At 41.4% G+C, this 21668-nt stretch overlaps 3 protein-coding genes and 1 long non-coding RNA gene across 4 annotated transcripts in view; 2 read left to right on the top strand and 2 right to left on the bottom strand.

Moving 5' to 3' along the window:
• Positions 1-34: 34 nt before the first annotated feature.
• Positions 35-11867, bottom strand: aurB (aurora kinase B). The gene is made up of 6 exons (XM_089707782.1): positions 11676-11867; positions 11402-11593; positions 10924-11080; positions 8395-8531; positions 8062-8293; positions 35-202 (listed from the first exon to the last, which is right to left on the bottom strand). Exons 1-6 carry the CDS (start codon positions 11747-11749, stop codon positions 116-118), a joined length of 879 nt encoding a protein of 292 aa, XP_089563908.1. The 5' UTR covers positions 11750-11867; the 3' UTR covers positions 35-115.
• LOC149479418 (uncharacterized) lies at positions 1071-8020 on the bottom strand. Its single transcript, XM_089708142.1, has 2 exons — positions 7416-8020; positions 1071-7311 (listed from the first exon to the last, which is right to left on the bottom strand). Exon 2 carries the CDS (start codon positions 6988-6990, stop codon positions 1594-1596), a length of 5397 nt encoding a protein of 1798 aa, XP_089564268.1. The 5' UTR covers positions 6991-7311; positions 7416-8020; the 3' UTR covers positions 1071-1593.
• A 2242-nt stretch (positions 11868-14109) lies between the features above and the next one.
• Positions 14110-21668, top strand: part of LOC149479416 (uncharacterized) — a 35091-nt gene continuing 27532 nt past the window's right edge. The window contains exons 1-2 of the mRNA XM_089708244.1: positions 14110-14318; positions 20400-20533. Of these exons, the coding sequence (XP_089564370.1) occupies positions 20418-20533 (116 nt within the window). The 5' untranslated portion in view covers positions 14110-14318; positions 20400-20417. The remainder of the gene's footprint in view (positions 14319-20399; positions 20534-21668) is intronic.
• The window catches only part of LOC149479413 (uncharacterized), an 85082-nt gene continuing 77749 nt past the window's right edge, over positions 14336-21668 (top strand). The window contains exons 1-2 of the long non-coding RNA XR_016317270.1: positions 14336-15179; positions 15263-16069. This is a non-coding gene — a long non-coding RNA (uncharacterized LOC149479413). The remainder of the gene's footprint in view (positions 15180-15262; positions 16070-21668) is intronic.

The raw sequence follows: 21668 nt of genomic DNA, 5'->3' as shown, positions 1-21668 counted from the left end.
GTGTTTTTATTAATATGGCAAGTAAATGAAAGCAGAAATTCATAGTCAAAATATAATTTTCAAAATTATCAATTAATTGATTCTGATAATTTTATGATATTTAAAATAGAGGTGGTCATGTGTTATTTTGAAATTGCTGTACCCAATAATGTCTTTTTACAGAGTCCAGTGATAGTCTCTCCTTACTTGAATGTCGTAGTAACTGAAATTAATATGAAAAATTAATTACCTCCCGAATATATTGTATGATATATAATTTGAAAATAGGATTAAATTTGTCACTAAAGTTAAATCTAAAAATAAGTTTTGTTGTCTTATTTTCCAGCTATAAGGGCTCTTTCAATTTATGCGTTTCGTATCGGACCGCTACAGTGCCGAAGCGGTGCGTTTGTCGTACGACGCACGGCCGGTCGTTTGTTTTCATATAAAATGCACGGTGCGGCAACAGCGCGGCGTCCGTACTGCGAACGCTCGACAGCAGGACGGCAACGTCGCAAGTCCCATAGGGATGTCGGAAATGCAATAAAGTATCGGTATGATTTGACAGAGAATATTCGTGCTCTAAAAATTAATTTTTTGGTCTAATCTAATTCAATCATCTTACATTTCTACGGGTACTCAAGTACAGAAATACGCGCGTTTTGAGGTTATATGTAATATATAAGTATGTCGTGGTAATAATACGATGTTTTTCAACAAGAGCACTAACAGTAATGTTTCTTCGTCAGAGTCGATGGCTTAACTAGTGTCAAATAAATTTAAAACAGCACTAGCATACAAACGAACGGCAGTCAGATACGCTTTCAATTTAAGCGTTTGGTAACGGACTGCTACCGTACTGCAATGGCACGGCAGCGGGTTATAACTAGCGGCACGGAAAACGTGCGGCAGCGGTCCGATACGAAATGTATAAATTGAAAGAGCCCTAAGTGATTTTCAATCTAAATATTGATCTCTTACAAACTATTTACAATATTATGTTAAATCATTACAAATAACTTTTAACCCAAAATCAATATGTTGTGGACTGTATAAGTTTGTTGGGTTCGTAGTCGAAATAAAACCCTCCCTTCGACATACATACATATATTTTCCTTTTACAATTACAATTTATTAATCACTATTACTTATTAACTACTTGTCTGTAATAAGGACTTGCTCTAACTGATCACTATTAGTACTTATTCGCTACTGGTCTGGAGTAAGCACTTGCTCGAACTGAACTCCATTTGAAAATTCGTGCTATTTATATGCGTCGCCGGCGGGGAGATTCAAAGCGGCCGCCCGGCGGCGAGGCACAAAGCGGCGGCGGCATCCAAAAGGCGGCGAGACTCAAAGCGGCGGCGGCATCCAAAAGCGGCGGCGAGACTCAAAGCGGCGGCGGCTGTCTTGCATGTGCCGCCTAGGCCACGCCTCCTCCACGTGTAAACGCAATGCACGTGGCGTACTGAGTACAGCGCGATAGGCGAAACCGCGGTGCGCCTCGTCGAAACCGCGGTGCGCCTCTCTTCCACGTGCAGCGTTAATATTCCGCCTCATACACGTGGAGCCGCTGCGCGGGGAGCCCCGTTACCGCCTGCGTGTGCTCGTCCTTTACAGTCCTCCCCCCGGCGTAGCTTGCGTAGCCTCCTTCATCACGACGAGCTTGCTGACGGGGCGTCTGAAGATCCCGCTCTTGGTCTTCACTTCGGCTACCCGCACAGCGTCGTCCGGCCCGGCGTGAACGCGCACCACGACCCCCATGGGCCATGTGTTGCGCGGCAAGACGTGGTCCACGATAATGACCACGTCACCTTCCTCGAGGCGTCGCGTGTCCTTTCGCGCCTCCCCCCGTGGCACGAGCGTCGGTAGGTACTCCTTGATCCATCGGCGCCAGAAGTGGTCGGCGAGTGCCTGGCTGGCGCGCCAGGTCCGTCGGTCTGCTTCGTCGCACGGCCCCGTCGTCGGCAGTCCCGTTGAGGAGCCCAACAGGAAGTGGTTGGGCGTGAGGGCTTCGGGGTCGTCTGGGCTCACGCTCACGTGAGTCAGCGGCCTCGCGTTCACCGCGAACTCCGCCTCGGTGAGTAGAGTCCGCAGCACCTCTTCTGGCGGCGCCTTCTCCCGTAGTGTCGCGCCGAGCGCGGTTTTCACCGACCGCACCAGCCGCTCCCATGCACCGCCTTGATGCGGCGCACCCGGCGGTATGTAGCGCCACTCCATCCGGTGGCGCAGCGCTTCTTCTTGTAGCGCCGGCGCCCACTCGTTGTACGCCTTCTTCAGTTCTTGATCGGCGCCCCTGAAGTTTGTACCGTTGTCTGAGTACATCAGACGAGGCCACCCTCTGCGAGCTGCCATCCTTCTCAGCGCCATGATGGCTGAGTCCGTTGACAGAGATGCGACGAGCTCCAGGTGCACGGCGCGCGATGTCAGGCATGTGAACAGCGCGCCCCATCTCTTCTCTCTTCTTCGTCCTATCTTGACCATCATTGGCCCGAAGTAGTCGACCCCGCAGTTGGTGAAGGGTCGGTGGAACGGGTCGAGGCGAGCGCGCGGCAAGTCCCCTTTGGCTGGGACCTGCGGCATTGCTCGGCGTACTCGGCATAGCGCGCAGTTCTTCTCCACAGCGCGCACTGTAGGCCGCAGGTGGATGACCCAGTAGCGCTGTCTCAGGTCGTTGGTGACGCGCTCGCGGTTGGCGTGTCCGGCGGCACAATGTTCCTGTAACACTATTAGTCTGGTTATTCTGTGCCGGCCGTCGAGGATTACCGGCTTCTTCATTGTGTCGGGTGCCGTGGCTGCGTTTATGCGGCCCCTTACTCTCAGCACGCCGTCTTCCATTACCGGGTCCAATTTGTACAGTCTACTGGATCTGCTGATGGGGCGCGCGTCCTTGATTCGCTTTATGTCTTCTCCAAAGCTGTCGTTCTGTGCGCGCTGTACCAGCAGTCGTTCAGCTTGCTCTAGGTGGCGACATTCTAGTCTTGTCGCCGTGTGTCTGATGCGTATGTCGATGAATGCGAGCACCCTTGCTGTTGCTCCCACCAGTGTGCGGAATTTGGAGAAGCGCTCTGGATCCGGCAGCCATTCCATCTTCCGTGGCAGCTCGCTTACATGCAGTACATCAGCCTCGTCCGTAGTTTCTCGTAGTTCCTTCTCCGTGGGCCACTGGTCCTCCGTCTTTGTCAGGAATTCTGGACCCTGGAACCATCGATCATGTCCCGTGGTGAAACTTAGGCGGGTGGCGTCGTCGGCAACGTTTTCATGAGTCGGCAGCCACCGCCACTCTTCCCTTTGTGTTAGTTCTCCAATCTCACCGAGGCGATGCGCGACGAACGGTGTGTATCTCTTTGCATCGTTGCGCACCCAGTGCACCACCGTCGATGAGTCTGTCCAAAACCAAGTACGAGATATGTCATACCTGTGCTCTCTTCTTATCTGATCGGCGAGTCTGGCGCCGATCACCGCCGCCTGCAGCTCTAGGCGCGGGATTGTCTGCGCGCGCCGTGGTGCCACCTTCGCTTTCGCCGAGACGAGTCTCACTTGTACGCTGCCGTCCGTTCGCCGCATACGCCAGTACGCCACGGCTGCATACGCTTGTTCACTGGCGTCGCATAGCACGTGCAGCTCGATGTCTTCGACGTTGTCCCTTGCGTAGCATCGCGGCAAACGTAGCGCGCCGACCGCTTCCAGCTGCGCCAGCCAGCCCGCAAACTGCTCGCCCTCTTCTTCGGGTATTGGTTCGTCCCATGAAATCTGGAGGCGCCACAGGCTCTGCAATATGATTTTAGCACGGATGGTGAAATAACTTAAGAGGCCTAGTGGGTCATAAATTGACATTACCGCACTTAATGCTTCGCGCTTGGTTGGCGGGCGCTTGCGATCTCGCACCTCCACCGGTACCCTGTTCATTGCTGTGTTGAATCCTAGCGCGTCTTGCTCGGCGTCCCAAATTAGCCTGAGGATCTTCGGGGCTGGCTGCGCTCCTCCCAGCTGCGTTGGTGTGCTAGCGTGCAGTTCTCGTGGCACGTCCCTCAGCACGCTCCTATTGCTGGCGTTCCATCCTCGTAGCTTGAAGCCTGCCGCCGCGTGCACCGTCCGTATTTCTTCGATTGCTTGTCTGGCTTCCTCCGCGTCGGCGTAGCTCACCACCAGATCGTCCATGTAGTGGCTCTTCGTTATCGCTTCCAACGCCATTGGATACTGTTCTGCGTGCTGCTGCGCATTATGATTACGGATGTAATGCGCCATGAACGGAGAGCTCGCTGCGCCGAATATCATGGACGTCATCTTGTAGTGCTGTGGCGGCGTGTCGCGTCGGCTCCCCCTCCATAAAAACTGCTGCGCTGGCTGGTCTTCGGGTCTTATTTTTACTTGTAGGAACATCTCCTCTATATCTGCCGTGACTGCCACTGCCTTTTCCCTGAATCGAAATAATATACCCGGCAGTGATAGTAGCAAGTCTGGGCCCTCAAGCAGTTCGTCATTTAAACAAGTCCCGTGGCTTTTGGCTGCCGCATCGAAAACCAATCGCTGCTTCCCTGGCTTGTTGGGATTGGTCACAGCGAAATGCGGCAGGTACCAGCACACGCTGCTCTCGCCTTCACTGCCGTCGCATGGAACCGCATACCTTTTCTCAAATAAATTGTTCATCTGCTTGGTGTACTCGGCTGCGAATTCCGGCGCGGCGTCCATCTTGGCTTCAATCTTCAGAAGTCTCCGCAGCGCGGCATTGTAGCTCGGCGGCATGCGGACATTATCTCTCTTCCATGGCAGGCCGATTTCATACCCGCCCGGCGTCTTCTTCGTAGTCATCTCGACGATTGACGTCGCTCGTCGGTCGGCTTCACCTATGCGCGGTCTACTGGCTATGTTCAATGATTCTATCTTGAAGTGTTCTTGCACCAGGTTGTGTAGCCGTAGGTCTGCTTGCTGCTGTTCTCGGACATGAAGCACGTAGTCCCTTTCGACGATCATTCGACGCGGCGTTGTTCCATGTATCACCCAGCCGAGATTTGTCTTGGAGGCGGCAGGTTCGTCGGCGTCGCCCGTCCGAAGTTCTCTTGTCACGATATGCTCCCAGTGGTCGGTACCCACCAGGACACCCGCGCGTGCTTGTTCGTAACATACCTCATGTTCCGGTATGTCGCGCAGGTGTCTGTACCGAAGCAGGGAACCCGGGATGGACTGCTGATGCAACTGTAGCTTCTTCATCGTGCGGGCGCGCAGGTCGTGTAGTGTCCCGTCGCTCTGCCCCCGCAGCTGCACAGTCACCAGTCGACTTCCTTCTTCAATCTGCTCCATGTTCGCCCCGTGGATGCGGAGCGGCGTGGCGGGACCTTCGGCGCCGATCTGTTGCGCCAGGTCCTCATCAATGAGGGTGATGGTGGAGCCCTCATCGAGCAGTGCGTGCGTCGATACCTCCCCCCGTGGGCCGACGACGGTAACTGGACACATCTTCAGCAGGACGGCGCGGGGCGGTGCGGTTGCGCGGTCAGCAACCGCCATGACGGTTTCTTCGGTCGACGCAGCAGGCTCTTCTCTTCTTACGTCGTGCAGTGATGAATGATGCGGGCGGCGGCACTGGTTCACGCCGCATGGTTTCGCTCGACAGTAGATGCGCCGATGTTTCTTCGTGGCGCACTTGAAGCAGGCGCCCTTTTCCCTCACCAGCGCCCACCGCTCATCCACCGACAGCTTGGCGTAGCGCGGGCAGGCAACCATGGTGTGGTCGCGCCCGCAGCATAGGCAGAAGTCTTCTTTCTTCTCTTCTTTCTTCTCTTCTTTCTTCTCCTCTTCATCACCACTGCTGGAAACTATGGCGTATACTGCCGACTTCCTTCTTGGTGGAGCAGGTCGCGCTGCCGCTGCTGCCGCTGCTGCCGTGGTGTCTCTGCGCGCTGGCGCAGTGCTGCTCGTCGGCGCGTATGTGTAGCGGAGCGCCTGGTCCGCCTCTCTCATTAGGAAGCGGGACAGCACCACAATTTCCGGATCTGCCGTACCTTCCTGTGAATATGCATAGTCGCACCATCTGGACCGCAGGTGCGGACTTAGTTTGTCCAATATCTCCCTTGCTAGCATAGGATTGTATAAATACCCTTTCCTATCTATGGTTTGAAGTATGCATACCACGTTCTGTACCTTCACCGCGAAGCTGTTGATGTCCTTGGCCGCTGCTCCAGGTCGCGGCAGCTTCCTCAGGTCCTCCATGGCCCTGTCGATAATTATCTCGGGCCTCCCGAAGCACTGCTCCAAGGTTTTCATGACTGCTTCAGGCGATGAAGCAGTGTGAAGCAGCGCTGCCACGGCGTCCCTTGCTTCCCCCTTCAGGCATGTACGCAGCCGCTGGATGTTTTCTGCGTCGGACACTTGGTACATGCTGCTTGTGTCCCGGTAGGCTGCTCGGAACGGCAGCCACTCTTCGATCGCACCTGAAAATATAGGAAGGTCCGCGTGGCGTAGGCACGGTCGCGCCATCTTCTCTAGGGACGCCGCCAGCTGCTCTATTCCTGTTCGTCTGGTCGGCGTCGGCGATCTTCCTCTTCTTAGTTCGGATCGCTGGTGTCTGTCATCCTTCGGCACAGGATGTGACTGGAGCCACTCGTCCACCTTGTTTCGTTCTTCTGTCGCGGTGACGATATCTTCCGGCAGGCCCTCGTCTTCCTGTATGGCGGACACCTCGAACTGTAAGCGTTTATTTATTAGTTCTTTCTCAATTTGTAGTTCTTTTCTCTGGATAGCGGCGAGTCGCTCTGCCGCTTCTAATTCCGCCGCCTTAATCCGCCGCGCCGTACTCGCCGACGACCGCACCGATCTAGCGGATCTCGCTGGCGAATGCCGTCGCGGTTGCGGCGGGATCTCCATTGTTTCTGTGGCTGACGTCAAGCGTGCGTCAGACGGCGATGCCAGCGGGTCCAGCACCAGCCGCCGCATTCGTTCTTGCCGCACACGCTCTGTCTCCTGGCTCCGGTCTTCAACTTCCACAGCGTCACCCTGGCTGCGGGTTACCACCATGCCTAAAGAGGTGACGCACCGCAGGCTTATACTGGCAGACTCGTTCCGCTGACCAGCACCCCTGATTCCCGGCGCGTACCACTAGGTCACCACTGGCGGCCCGTGTCTGCCCGTAAAAAACCTTACGACTCACCTTATTGGACTAGTACCAACAGCGCGGCCCCGTCGGTAGGTACCTGACTCGCCTGGTGACGATCAAAAACACCAGCAGGCTAGTACCAACGTTACCGGTTTGTCGATATTCGTCCCTCGAAGGTGAGCTCGTTGCCGATGTGTACCTCTCTTCGGCAGGATCTGGTCTTCCACGTGCAGCGTTTCTTCCTTGAAGTATCCGGCGCTCGTTGGATCACACGTTGTTATCCGGCGATCGAAGGGTCACACGTTGTTATCCGGCGATCGTTGTTATCCGGCGATCGAAGGACCACACGTTGTTATCCGGCTCGAAGGACCACACGTTGTTGTGGACTGTATAAGTTTGTTGGGTTCGTAGTCGAAATAAAACCCTCCCTTCGACATACATACATATATTTTCCTTTTACAATTACAATTTATTAATCACTATTACTTATTAACTACTTGTCTGTAATAAGGACTTGCTCTAACTGATCACTATTAGTACTTATTCGCTACTGGTCTGGAGTAAGCACTTGCTCGAACTGAACTCCATTTGAAAATTCGTGCTATTTATATGCGTCGCCGGCGGGGAGATTCAAAGCGGCCGCCCGGCGGCGAGGCACAAAGCGGCGGCGGCATCCAAAAGGCGGCGAGACTCAAAGCGGCGGCGGCATCCAAAAGCGGCGGCGAGACTCAAAGCGGCGGCGGCTGTCTTGCATGTGCCGCCTAGGCCACGCCTCCTCCACGTGTAAACGCAATGCACGTGGCGTACTGAGTACAGCGCGATAGGCGAAACCGCGGTGCGCCTCGTCGAAACCGCGGTGCGCCTCTCTTCCACGTGCAGCGTTAATATTCCGCCTCATACACGTGGAGCCGCTGCGCGGGGAGCCCCGTTACCGCCTGCGTGTGCTCGTCCTTTACACAATAAGTTAGTTAAACAGATATAAACAATTTTACCTTAGAAATAAGATCCTTTGCTCCCTCTGGTACATAAGAAGGGTAAGTCATGTCTAAAGCTAATATCCGAGCATATGTTTTGTCCTGTCCTTCACTCTCAAATGGAGGCTTTCCTACCAGGAATTCATACAATAAAACACCAATGCACCAGTGGTCAACAGAAACATCATAAACTTCATGTTTTATCATTTCTGGTGGCAAATAGTCAAGTGTACCGCACATTGTCTTTCTCCTAGAAAAGTACAAAAGGGCTTATATCATATCCCAGTTCTTGGTTAAACAATCATTCTTGAATTAAGATAAATATATGTATACAATTTAAAGATGACTTACTTTTCTGAGGGGGCATGGACAGACCAGCCAAAATCAGCTAATTTAAGGTCACCATTGAAGGAAACCAGAATATTCTCAGGTTTAATATCCCTGTGGATAACATGATGCTGATGACAATATTCCACTGCATCTGCTACCTATAAAAATAACATTTTATTGTACATGCTACAAAGAGCAAAGATTATCATTGAATAACCAAATTTTAAGGATATTTATGTGCAAGTATTATAAAAATCTGTTCCGTGATTATCACTAGATAGAGTAAAAAACATTCATTCATTCTTAAAATACACTATACAATTTTATTAAAATATGACGACCACTAAAACAAGTTTAGCTCTGTTGTTGACTGTTGTGGTTATCTACCTAAAAGTAGTAATATGAAAAAAGTAATTATCTTGTTCTGAATGCACATTTATTGCATTGTGTATGTTTCAATGTGTATATAGGAGTGGTGATCAAGAAAGTTGCTGATAGAAACAGGCTGTGTATATAGAAAATGAAAAATTTGATTGTTTTCTTACAAAGCAAGATAGATTTCAATCATGGCTGCCTCACAATTAACCCTTAATTTGGCAAAGAAAAAAATGTAATAATATCAAATTTATTTTTATAAAAATTCATTGTAGACATTTATAGGTGTTACAAAAAAATAGTGAAAAAAATATTGGAACTTCAGATTTCCTGAAAAACAGTGTATGTCACAGCATACATTGCCAAGTGCCCATAAAAACATTGAGGAAATGTGTTGTATGCCAGGACATACACTGCCAATTACAGTACAAAATGATAATAATAATACCAGAATGTTACTTTCCCACTGCTGGGCAAAGGCCTCTACTAGAATGAAAAAGAAAAACAAGGTGACAACGCCTAGAAATGGCCAACTTTACTAGACCCGCACATAGTAGTCTAATTGACAATTCCTAGGACATTTTCCAGTTACAAAGCACAGATGGACTTGGCATTTTATACATAACACTGATGTTAGCTTTGAACATAGCCTACAACGACCTTTGCTGGTCATTGCCATAAAATGGCCAACATTGTCATAGCGTATATAATATATAGCAATAATATTATATAGCATATCAACAAAATCCAAATGACGACGGATTTGTTGATACCGTTTTAGAGACATTAAATCGGCTATGGGATCGTATCTGTACCGCAAACTCCATTAATCGTTGTACGATGGCATACTAACAACACCCATTATAATATGAATTGCTAAAAAATCTCGCAATTCATCTTCGGTCAAGCCAAGAGAACGCCCAGTTTTGAATACTGCGTATGAGTTTGTTTGCTCTACGATCTCTACTTAAACGTCAAGGGAAAAGAATTTATAGAAATAACAGAGTGAAGTTTCGTTTAATATGTCGGTGTGATCTGAGTCTTCTTCTACAGTTGCCTTGTGTCGAAAAACCGTTTTTTTCCACTGATAGTTCAGAATGAACTTGGTGATTCGTCTAGGTCGTCTAACAGCAGAAACAGTGGGCCGTTGCGATCTGGTATTTCTGGGACGCGACTTGGAAGAAGCCTTTTGAGCTACAACTAAGCCAGTTATGTAGCCACTTCAGGAAGTGCAGGGGTTGCTGGGGTTGCAGGAGTAGCGGGAGTTGCTGGGAGTGACGGAATGTCACTCAGGATTGGAACTTTTTTACAATTTGGTTCTAGGGACGGGCTTGAATACACGCTTCGAAAAATTGGTGTGAGTCGAACATTCTGGTCGGGGGGGGGGGGGGGTCTTCATCATCATCTAAAAAATTGAGCCATCCATTGAGCTATCTATAGAAGGTGCAGAAGAAGATGTCGTGGAAAGCGGGGTGCGCACACGTAATTCATCGTCAGAACTTTCGCTACCGTCAGAGGGTGCATGCTCAGCAGGCACAAGCGCTAAAATTCTACCACCACGAGATAGAAATTTTTGCTGCCGACAAAGAAAATAAAGCGTGCTACAAAACCAAGTAAATAAAAAAAGCATCCTCAAATTGGCAATGTATGCCGTGACATACAAACAAAATGGTGGGTGTTTCGTTACAAACTTAGCAGTGTATGTCACGTCATACATCATGTTAGTGATCAAAATAGAACCATTCAATGTAATAGAAACATCACAATTATTATCACACTTATTCCATTACACAATAAAGCATACATTTTAGTCATTACACCTGTCCTAAACTAAGTAATATTCATAATAAAAGAATAAATACCTTGGACAACGCAGTTGACGTCCGCCAGGTAGCCGTTTTTTTCAAGTTATGTCAAAATAAATGTTGCTACATGTGTGTTTATTTTTTCCATCCAATAACAGTTAGTGTTGCAAAATAAGAATGTTAATTTTCCACTCGGAAGATGTAATTATTTTAACAAATTTTTTTTTTCAAGTTCATGTATGACGGTACATACAGTGCCAAATTAAGGGTTAATATTTGGAGACATTAAACATATTCCGAATTTTCCCATGAAGGATAAATTAATAAAATGGGACAAAAAACTAGTTAATAATCGGCCAAAGACACATACCTGATAAATATAACGAGCAGCCTTATGCTCAGGGAATCTTCCTTTTGGTGAATTTGTAAGATGTTTATAAAGTTCACCACCTGCCGCAAACTCAATGACTAAATAAATACGTCTTTCATCATGGAACCATGTCAGTAATCGTAGAATATTTGGATGCCTAGAAGTTATGATATAATGTTTAATTTTATGTACCTTGTGAGTATATATCAGCAATATAGTTAACAAGCTTTCCACGCGCAGCTTCGCCCGTGCAGTCAAAGAAAAACCCGCATAGTTCCCATTCCGGGATAAAACCTATCCTATTTCCCGGGGTAGTAGCCTATGTCCTTTCTCGGGTATCAAAATATCTCTATACCAAATTTCATGCAAATTGGTTCAGTAGTTAAGGCGTGATTGAGTAACAGACAGACAGAGTTACTTTTGCATTTACAATATTAGTATGGATTATAGTTAATTATTGATAGAAGTAGAAACTTACTTTAAGTGTGATTGAATCTCTATCTCTCGCATAACTTGTCTTTCACATTTTGAATTCATAATTTGCGATTTAAACAAAGCTTTAATAGCGACTAATAAGCCCGTTTTCTTTTCGCGTGCTACATGAACGTGTCCAAATTTTCCTTGTCCAAGAGCTGAACCCAGTTCAAAGTCTCTAGGTGACCATTTGTATCTAAAATAAAGATGTTGTTACATATTTTAACAACAAAATGTAGCAATGGACCGAAGCTCATATTGATCTCATTTATACTTACGGTTTTCCATAAGCTTCGTGATTAATTATTCTTGTTTCAAGTTCTTTTACTTCTTTAATCTCAGTTTCCATCATTATTTTAAGGTGTAGCACGCTCTATAACAAGGATATTTCACTAATCACACATAAATAAAAATTTGTTTTCAACTCTAAAACTGAGCTGTGACCGTTACAGCTTGACAAACAAAACAAATTCAAATTCATACGTCAAATTCAATACGGCTAATGATGTCATGCTAATGTCAAATTGTCAAATGTCAATTCTGCTTTTGGATTGCCAGTTGCAATAAACAGTTGATTATTTAAATAGAAGCAAACAGATGCAGATGATTTCCTTAATAATTAAAAATTTGGTTTTAAAGGAGACTGTGTGATTACACATTCGTCACGAGTCTATCAAATACAGACTATTCATATTTTGACAGTGAGGCATTACTGATTTCCATAGAGAAAAAAAAATTGACGGTCGCCAGAAAAATTTCCCGCCAAATAGGCTTTATGGTCCAGTCATAATATAATAATTATTAAAAAAAAATAAGATTGAAGCTACAAAATTTCCCGTCCAGTTGAAAATAGGTATGTTTAGTTAATAAAAAGTTTAATAAAATAATTAAAATTAAATCATTCCGGTACAGTTTGGAAAAAATTACTTACAGTCATAGGGAAAAAGTGGGTGCATGGCGATTTCCACGGAAGTGGTAGGTAAGTTTGATGAGGTTTTATTTTAGCTTTCAATAGGTGGAGCCTAGGCAGGTTTTTTAATTTTTAATTTTTTTTAACAATAAACCTATTTTATTTAGATGAAGTTGCCGAGAAGTTATTTGTAAAAGAAATAAAATATTTTTAAATGTACTAATCTATAGACAACATACAGGCATGGAGATGGAGCTAGAAATATAGAAGCTAATATATTATGTTTAGTAAAGTAAATAGTAGAAATGAGTACCTATCGAAAGAAAGAAGAATAGCAAAAACAATGAGTTAATATAAAATTCACTCATGGGATAGTGTCTGAATACGTTCTCCGTTTACCCACTTACTAAAAACGCCATTTAAAAATTGTAAACGCTGCTACTTCCGTTGTTTGAAAAGTTATATAAAACAGAACAATTTCGCAGTTAATACATATTCATTATCGCAGCCTTGAAAATAGAGGAGGGTCGAGCCCTCGTGATTCGTTGGGGTGGGTTATGGCTAGGCGCACCATCGATTTGCCGCATCATAGGTACATACTTAAGAGGCCTTCATAATATTATCTACTACGTATATTTTATTAATAAATCGCACATAAATACACATAGATATACAGATATAAAATTGTTTGTTATATGAAATAGCAGCATAAAGTAGTTAAAAATATGCAGGTTACTAAATAGTTAGTTACTAAATACTTAATACTGTAATCAAAGAGTGTTTGTATGTATGCCTGGTTGCCACGTGCAGGTAACCTGAAAAAGTAAAACAACAATTGTAATTAATATCATATTTATTAAGTACCTACGTATTAGTGTAATTGTATCACTTTTACGTGCAAGTGTTAACCCCATAGAAATCTAAAGACGAAAATAACAAGACACGTTAACCCGCTCTAGCTGAAGAAAATATAACATTTCAAAATCCCTTTCCTATTCAGCGCAAAGTTACATAAATGTTACCCTAGTCAGGATTCTCACCCTCCGTCGAGTGTTTTCACGACAGACACCACTCAAAGACGCGGTAAGCATGCTCTTTTAATTTATATTAAGTACGTACTTTTTAAAGGGTAGGTGTTAATTCTAAAACGTTAAAGACTTCCCTTGGAGAGGTAATTACGTGGAAATATTAAACTTGTACCTAAAACTTATGGGAATTTCTGAATGCTTAAGATTTTTTGTTGCGTAGGTATAATTATGTTATCTAAGTATTTATAAACTGCCGTTTTAATGAGTCATATATTGAAAGCTTATGTGTAGGTATTATGCAAATGGAGAGTTTCTTAGAAATTTTAATTACGTTTTAAATTTAAAGTTATTGAGCAAGACTTAATTTAAATCTTCATCTGAAAATTGTGTGATGACATAATATTATTATCTATCACCACAGATAATTGCACAGATATATATTGAAATAATAAGTAAACAATGGCTAAATATCATAATCTGAGGTAAATATATTTTAAATCTGCATTGATAGAGGTCGTTGAAATCGCTACATTTGCTATGATTTTAAAATAAAAATTTTCTCAACGCTCCTAACCAATGAGGCATAATACGTTAAAGGCGTACGTTTCAACGCGTTACAATAACACGCTCTATCGCCCTCCATGTAGATCGTAGAGTAGAGCGCGTCCACCGACGAGAGATACGGCGCAGTGCAATGAACACAGTTTCCTACAACCCCCGACAGCCCTGCGAGGCGGGAATTGGGAAATGAAGGAAAACGCGCGCAGGGTGCCCGGCTTTCATTCCGTCACAGACCGCGCGGCCGCGCGCCGCTCAATCGATACCGCTTCCATTATATTATCCAGATAACATTCATTGCATTACGTTATCTTAAAATATAATCGTCACCTAATATGCATGCCGGTTCACGGGGTTATAGTGGACGGATTATGTACTGACGTAGTATTTATGAGTGTGACGCAGAATCGCTTACGAGGGACTGGGTAAGTAACACATAGGTAATTATTGGCACGTTATGACCCAGTTATTGTTGCCATTCCTTATTATATTATATCGTAATTGTTTTAGCTTTATTTAATTTAAAACAAATAATAAATTTACTCGTTTATTATCTTACCTTTTTGTGAAAATAATTAATACGGTTTTAAAGTGGAATGATTTTGATTCGAAATCGTGATCGAATCTGAGTTAATAGCTGTCTAATGGCTGCTTTGATTTTAAAGCCTTAATAATTGAATGATGATGTTAAGTTTAATTATATGATCACCTATTAAAAGTGTTTGGATTTATTGAAAGTCTTCTATCGTATATCATGGCAACATTTAATATTTCAAATTCGAAGAGAGTAAAGATACCTACTGGCACCCTAACGGATCAATCCCTCACCCCAAGTTAACGTTAATGAAATATAATAAATTTCGTTATATTGTAAGATGCTGCGTTCTTGTTAGGTTAAGTGTGAGATAAATTAAATTGCTGAGAAATGAAAAGTTCGTAAAAACTCGACTTCACAAGACATCATCATCTAGATGTACGTTGTTAACGTTATCATGTAGATTTTCGCCATTTCATAGGGTATAAAAACATTCGTGAAAATTACTGGTCTTGTTTTATGAAAGTATAAATGAAAACGATGGAATGACATAAACAGACATTTAATTTATTACGCATACACATTTATTTTCACTTTTCGACACTGATATTTCAAGAAACTGGTTTCAGAATGTAGTATATAAATGGGAAAAGTTAATGTGTAATTGGTAAGAGTTATTCACGTACGTGTTTTGAACGTGGAAAGCTGTTTTCTGTTACTACAAGCTTGACTTGGCGGGATTATTCCCTCAGTCCCTGAATCACAGACACAATAGAAAATCTATTGTGTCGCGGCCCGATCGGGCCGCTCGGTGGTCAATGGGTTATAGAAAAGCTGAATGAGTGACCGTCAGCTTTGACAGTTATTAGAAACAATCGTATTGACCATGTATTGACTGGTTAAATAAACCAGTAATCATAATATTTTGAATAAACTTAATACATTTACACCTGTATTATCACTGTTAAACTGAGCAAAAAATTTGAAGGATAATATAATTAATAATAAGATACTACTATGTAAATTGTGATATTGATTACGATCTAAAAAAATAATAAACCACCTTTTTAGGGTTCCGTAGCCAAAATGGCAAAAACGGAACCCTTATAGTTTCGTCATGTCCGTCTGTCCGTCTGTCCGTCTGTCCGTCTGTCACAGCCGATTTACTCGGAAACTATAAGTACTACAGTGATGAAATTTGATGGGAATATGTGTTGTATGAACCGCTACAAAAATATGACACTAAATAGTAAAAAAAAGAATTGGGGGTGGGGCCCCCCATACATGTAACTGAGGGATGAAATTTTTTTTTTCGATGTACATACCCGTGTGGGGTATCAATGGAAAGGTCTTTTAAAATGATATAAAGTTTTCTAAAAAACATTTTTCTTAAAGTGAACGGTTTTTGAGATATCAGCTCTCAAAGTCGTAAAAAGTATGTCCCCCCCCCTCTATTTTTATAACTACGGGGTATAAAATTCTAAAAAAAATAGAGGTGATGCATGCTAATTAACTCTTTCAACGATTTTTGGTTTGATCAAAGTATCTCTTATAGTTTTTGAGATAGGTTGATTTAACTGTAATTTATTATATTTGCTGCTACGGAACCCTTTGTGCGCGAGCCCGACTCGCACTTGGCCGGTTTTTATTTAATATTTACAACCGTAATATACTAAAAGCTTCTGAGCAATAATTTATTTCTTATTATGAATATTTTTGTCACATAAAGTGATTAATCAGAAGCCATTGTTTACGGTAGAATATTGTTGATTTATGGTCATAATAACACGCAATAAAGTAGATGGTACATACGGTAGGGTGGTAGGGTCACTTTCACTAGGCAGCTCGACTCACGCCTCAATCATCTGATATTTCTCAATAACTATCTTCATCTTGCACAATAATTACTATCGATTGCTGCCAGATTTATAATTCTGACTATGTGAGTAATTATTAAAATAACTGTGAATTTGTACAATGTACATATTGTATTGGTTATGATTGATTACTTTCACCACGTATTAAACATTCAAATGCAAGTTTTAACTTAAAAACGTTATGTAAAAAAAAAACATTTTTTTATAAATTGCAAAAGTATTAAAATAATACGTAACTAGGTACTTACCTACTACTTATTCATGAAGAAATAAAGATCCCGCCTGGGGCAACAAGTGGTAATACAAAATATTTTATGTATTTTTTTCCAAGGACTTTTTAACATTCTGCTTTTATTGGTAGTTTTTTTTTAATTAAATGCGAAGATAGGAATATAATAACAAATCGTAGTTGTTTCAGGCGCATTAATAACGTATTTAATGAACGCGCTAGCCATTTAATCAAATAGAAGATTCACTCACATGATTGCGACATAGGTATACACATATGTTTTAACTGACTTTATTCCGGATACTAAAGAACATTTCTCATTCGTAGCAAAATATTGGTTTAATGTTTACTCAATCATACGACGCTGGTGTATTGCCAAGTCCTAAGTCTTGCCTAGGGCTTCTCCAGGATAAAAAAGGATCAACCGTTTATAGTCATACAAATGAAGCCGCAAACTCAGAAGAAAGAAAAAGGTCAAATGGCTGTGTCATTATTTATTCTACATACGTCTTAGGTCCCTCGGGACGCCTCAAGTCTCTTCCAACGGAATACATTAATATTAAATGCTAAATTTCCGTCACGTTGTCTTTCTTAAACTCAAGGTTTTCTGAATTTGAAAAGAACTTGTAAAGACTGTTCTGTTGTAAGAATGCATTTAAAAATGGTTTTGTTTAATTTGTGTTTTATTTTAACGTTTTTCTTAATATGAATAACGCATTCAGTAAGAGTGATAACTGATAAGTTATGAAAACTTGATGGTGATGATGATACTGAATTGAATGATGATAATTATGATAGTATAAAATAAATAATGGGAGATGTAATTGTAACGTTGGTGTTAGTGTTAGGCGGTAATATTGCTGAGTTTGAATTCTTCTAATATCAGCTTCATTATAAGCGCGACTTCGTGCTGTCGAAGCACACTCAACTCCCACGAATAAAATCAATTTTGCGTGAATATTTGATAATGCGTCATGAGATTTTAAAGCTATCGTTTACCGTTATATTAAATTAACTAATTGTTGTGCAAAAACGTCGGAATTTCCTCATAATATAGAGCAAACAAATGAAGCGTGTCGTGTCAATCGATACTAGCCGTTACTGCAGCGACTAGTGGGTCATGCTTAACAAACAATAGCTTAGGATTTGATTTGATATACCCAGATTGAATAACACGCAGTTAATATTATGATAACACTGATTGGATATGCCTATACATCTATACCACAACGATATTTGATTTCTCCTTTGATGACATTAAAACTATGAATACAAGGTTTTGTCCAGACATTGAAAAACTCTCGGTGTAAGTAGCTAAGTAAATTACCATTTCAAGTTTTATTGCAGCGCCGACGGTGCTTATGGGTATGAAATGTTTACTTAATTAAAAAGTTAATCGAAAAGCAAATTATTCGTTTTTGTAACGTGATTAATATATAATTACATGATGTTTTTCAGTTAAATATTAGTCAAAAACCCCTTTGATACTGAATATTTATAAGAGAAAATAGGTGTTATGCGACACGTAGGTAGTGGGTTTGGATTAACTTTCGTAGTATGACTGAAGCCACCTACGGCAAGATCAATAAAATACGTGATGACGTACTGGAGAATCAAAGCGAAGCGAGTTTCCTAGGTCAGGGAAAATGGTGGTGATAACTTATCAGATTTCTGTTCGGAATAATTTTAAGATATGAATATATTCACACATATTGAAACGGCTCAATGCTTTCACGTCCTGATATGATCTAAAGTGTAAAGTGTTTAATTGAGTAATTTTTAATTAGTCTACTTGAATTATTAGTTTGTTTTTAAGGTATCAAACAATTAATAATTGTTACTTAACATGTTTATACAATAAATAATAGTACATATCTAGTTCTAAGTACCACCGTGAAGATGAGGATTCTAAAATAATTTCATTGCGTCAGTCCGGAGATTGCGTTTGGTGCTTCAGACTTCGCTTTTCAGTTAATTATTATAGTATATACCACTGATCTATACATTTATTTCCTATTTCTATGTAAACCTATTTATAATATAAGTTTAAACACATGTATATTGCATATCACCAATGTACACAGTACATTCTACTATAAGTAGAGATAACCTCATAACGGTACCTACATTATACAATTAATATCCCTAATCCCTGTCCCTTAAAGTTAAAAGATGAGAGATAGTGTACCGTTATCACAGGCTGTGGAAGTGAAATATAATTCTCTTCTCGGTAAATACTGCGGTCTAAATAGTGTTGCCCGTCGGCTGACCCCACGCGGTTGAAACAATAGAAATGTTCCGTTTCTGAAATTAAATTTGGAAGTAAAATACTGTTTCATTTTAGTATTATAGATTATTACAAAATTATTTAGAGCAGAGGTTGGGACACCATATTGTATTAAAAACGAATTTATAGATCAATGGAAAGAGTTTGCATCGACATAACTCTGTTCATATTTTGAAGATGTTAGATAACTTTAAATTTATATTGTTCTATGAACATTATGAGTAAAAATTTACGCACTACTTATTGTAATACGGAAAATACTAATTAATGGGCCGAACCAAAAGGCTCATATTGATTTTCTTGATTTGCTCTTACAATATGAGTAGGTAACGACATATTTTTATGACGACTTGTAAAACAATTTTAATAAATCAACATAACCGTTTATGACCGCTGAATCTGATAGTTATTATTATTAATTACCACAGAAAGCAATAGTGAACTATAAAATTGTTATATAACAAAAAGCTCGCAAAGACAATAAATAATAATGTATAATTTTCACGCTGTAATTTAATACCCACACTAGGGTTGCCAACACTTCATCATCAAAATATAGTATTTTCCAAAAAAGGTGTAAAAAATATAGTACATTTAAAAAAAATATAGTATTTTATAGGAAAAACAAAAAAATAGACAAATATATATTTATTTTTATAAAAACTATATTTTTTTGCACTTCTTGCACTGTGTAACAGCTTTTTTAACCGACTTCAAAAAAGGAGGAGGAGGTTATCAATTCGGCCGGTATAATTTTTTTTTATGTATGTACACCGATTACTCCGAGGTTTCGTAACCGTTTTACGTGATTCTTTTTTTGTTCGATGCGGGATGGTGTCGAATTGGTCCCATAAAAATTTTATTCGGATAGGCCCAGTAGTTTTTATTTTATGAGCATTTTTGTCTGTACTAGATGACTTAATTGAAATGTACCAAGTAACTTTGACTCACTTCCCGGTAACCGATTGAGCTGAAATTTTGTATACGTATGTAAATTGGATAGCGATGAAAAATTATCATGACAGAGAGCTGATTTGATGATGGAATCGGAAGGTGGCCATAGGAACTTAGTACATAATACATTAACTCAACTTTATCGAGATTGGGCTCGTTTGATTCGTGTTGAAAAATACACTAAAAAGTATTAAATAAAAATAACTGCGTTAAAAACAACAGACTAAAATACTAAGTGTTTGGCACCGACTTCAAACCTATTTAATAAAAAGCACATCTAAATAATATTATGTAGTAATTAATGATATCAAATCTTTTTATTTTGTACTTTTCCGTTTTTGAAGTCGGTTGTTTTTAACGCAGTTATTTTTATGTTTAAAATAAAAGTATCAAGCTTTGTCACATTCATTGTCGGTGTTGAAAATATAGTATTTTTGCGTACTACATATATATGTTTTCAACAGTATATAGTACGCAGACCCGAAATATAGTATAATACTATATATTATAGTACGGTTGGCAACCCTAACCCACACGGATAAACAATAACTACAATTTCACTTTCATTTTATTTCATCATCATTGTGGTCTATCAAATTTCTAATTGGCACTTTTTCTTTACAGATATACCTCGATGTTTGAATGAATATAAGGAAGCATATTGAAGATAACGGAATCAAAATGGCCGCTCCAGCTTCATGTATGAGCACTGAAAAAGGTTGCGTTATGTTTGACTGCCTTGTTCATCTGTGGGAATGGTAAGTTTTACGGCTTAATCGTTTTTCTGAGCTTCGTGGAAGTTGGGTGATATAAAAATACTTTGTATGTTAAATCCATTCTTAGTCCAGATTATAAGCTCTAAATATTAAAATGCTTTAATTTTTCCAGTAGTTGGACATTACAAATATCAAATATATCGATAAATTTTATGTAGCTATTGAAATAGATTTCAATTTTAATTTTATGATTCGGAATATTTATGACGACAAAGGTACATTCTTAGGACTAGGGATAGCTTGATAGTCAGCTTTCTCAAAATAATTTAAAGGTTTGTTGATTTCAGAAAAGTTTCCTTGTTATTATAACTGTCTGCTTAGTTTTTATTTAACGAAATAGAAAATTCAGTTTTGTGTGGTTTTCTTCTAAAAAGAAGTAGGTTAAATATTTGAAAAAGGTAAAATTTTGGCTATTAAAGATGCGAGAAGTAGTTATGTAAGTAATATTTTCTTACACTGAGAAACGTTGAACAACCTGCATAGGTGTCATCTAAAATTCTAATGCATAGTTACCAAGTCCCTTTGAAAAACAGACGCTACGCTCTGTTTATACTAGCATAAATTCAGTTATGTTCCTCGTCCAGGCTTTGCGGTTATTGTGGTTTCATACTAACTGAGAGCGAGGTACTTCAAATATGAGCTTCATTGTTGTTTACCGCCCTTGTATACAAATTTCCGTGTGTTTAATCAGCCCCGCCATTCCCGTGTGACGTCACGCTGCCGGGAACTATCGCCTGCACAATGGGTTATTCAACGTGCCTTGTCTCTAGTATCATTTAATTTAACACCTGTTTGCTCATAACGTAAAGAGGTGAATGGACAAAAAATTCGTGGGAATAAGTAAATGTTTACTTTGACAAACACTGGCGTGCGTTACTAACCCAGAATGCTTTTAAAGATTAAATGGATTGCGGGGGATTATATGGAGCTTAAATTAAGACATTTGTGGTAAACCCACCCCTAGTCACCCCTAGTGAATGTTTCGGTGTTTTGAAAAAGAGAACTTAAACTAAGGAGAAAGGGTTAATTAACACAAGAAGACTTATAAAAAAATGTGGTGTCAGAACTAGGAAATCCTCTTTCTATTCTTCAATTTTGTTTATCTTAGTTATATTTG

The sequence above is a fragment of the Colias philodice genome, chromosome 20 (assembly GCF_061535455.1).
Source record: "Colias philodice isolate Cphi_HAF_F1 chromosome 20, ilColPhil1 Martin Lab GWU primary, whole genome shotgun sequence".
NCBI classification, from domain to species: Eukaryota; Metazoa; Arthropoda; class Insecta; order Lepidoptera; family Pieridae; genus Colias; species Colias philodice.
The sequence above is the reverse complement of the archived record's forward strand: the minus strand, read 5'-3'. Positions and strand labels throughout refer to the sequence as shown.

Bases quoted from the DNA above. Each gene is read 5' to 3' on its own strand.
- LOC149479418 (XM_089708142.1), bottom strand. From the start codon at position 6,990: ATGGTGGTAACCCGCAGCCAGGGTGACGCTGTGGAAGTTGAAGACCGG.
- aurB (XM_089707782.1), bottom strand. From the start codon at position 11,749: ATGATGGAAACTGAGATTAAAGAAGTAAAAGAACTTGAAACAAGAATA. The intron at 8,294-8,394 runs GTAAGTCATCTT...GTACTTTTCTAG, and splicing joins GTCCATGCCCCCTCAGAAAA to GAGAAAGACAATGTGCGGTA. The intron at 203-8,061 runs GTAAAATTGTTT...TATTAATTTCAG, and splicing joins CAAAGGATCTTATTTCTAAG to TTACTACGACATTCAAGTAA.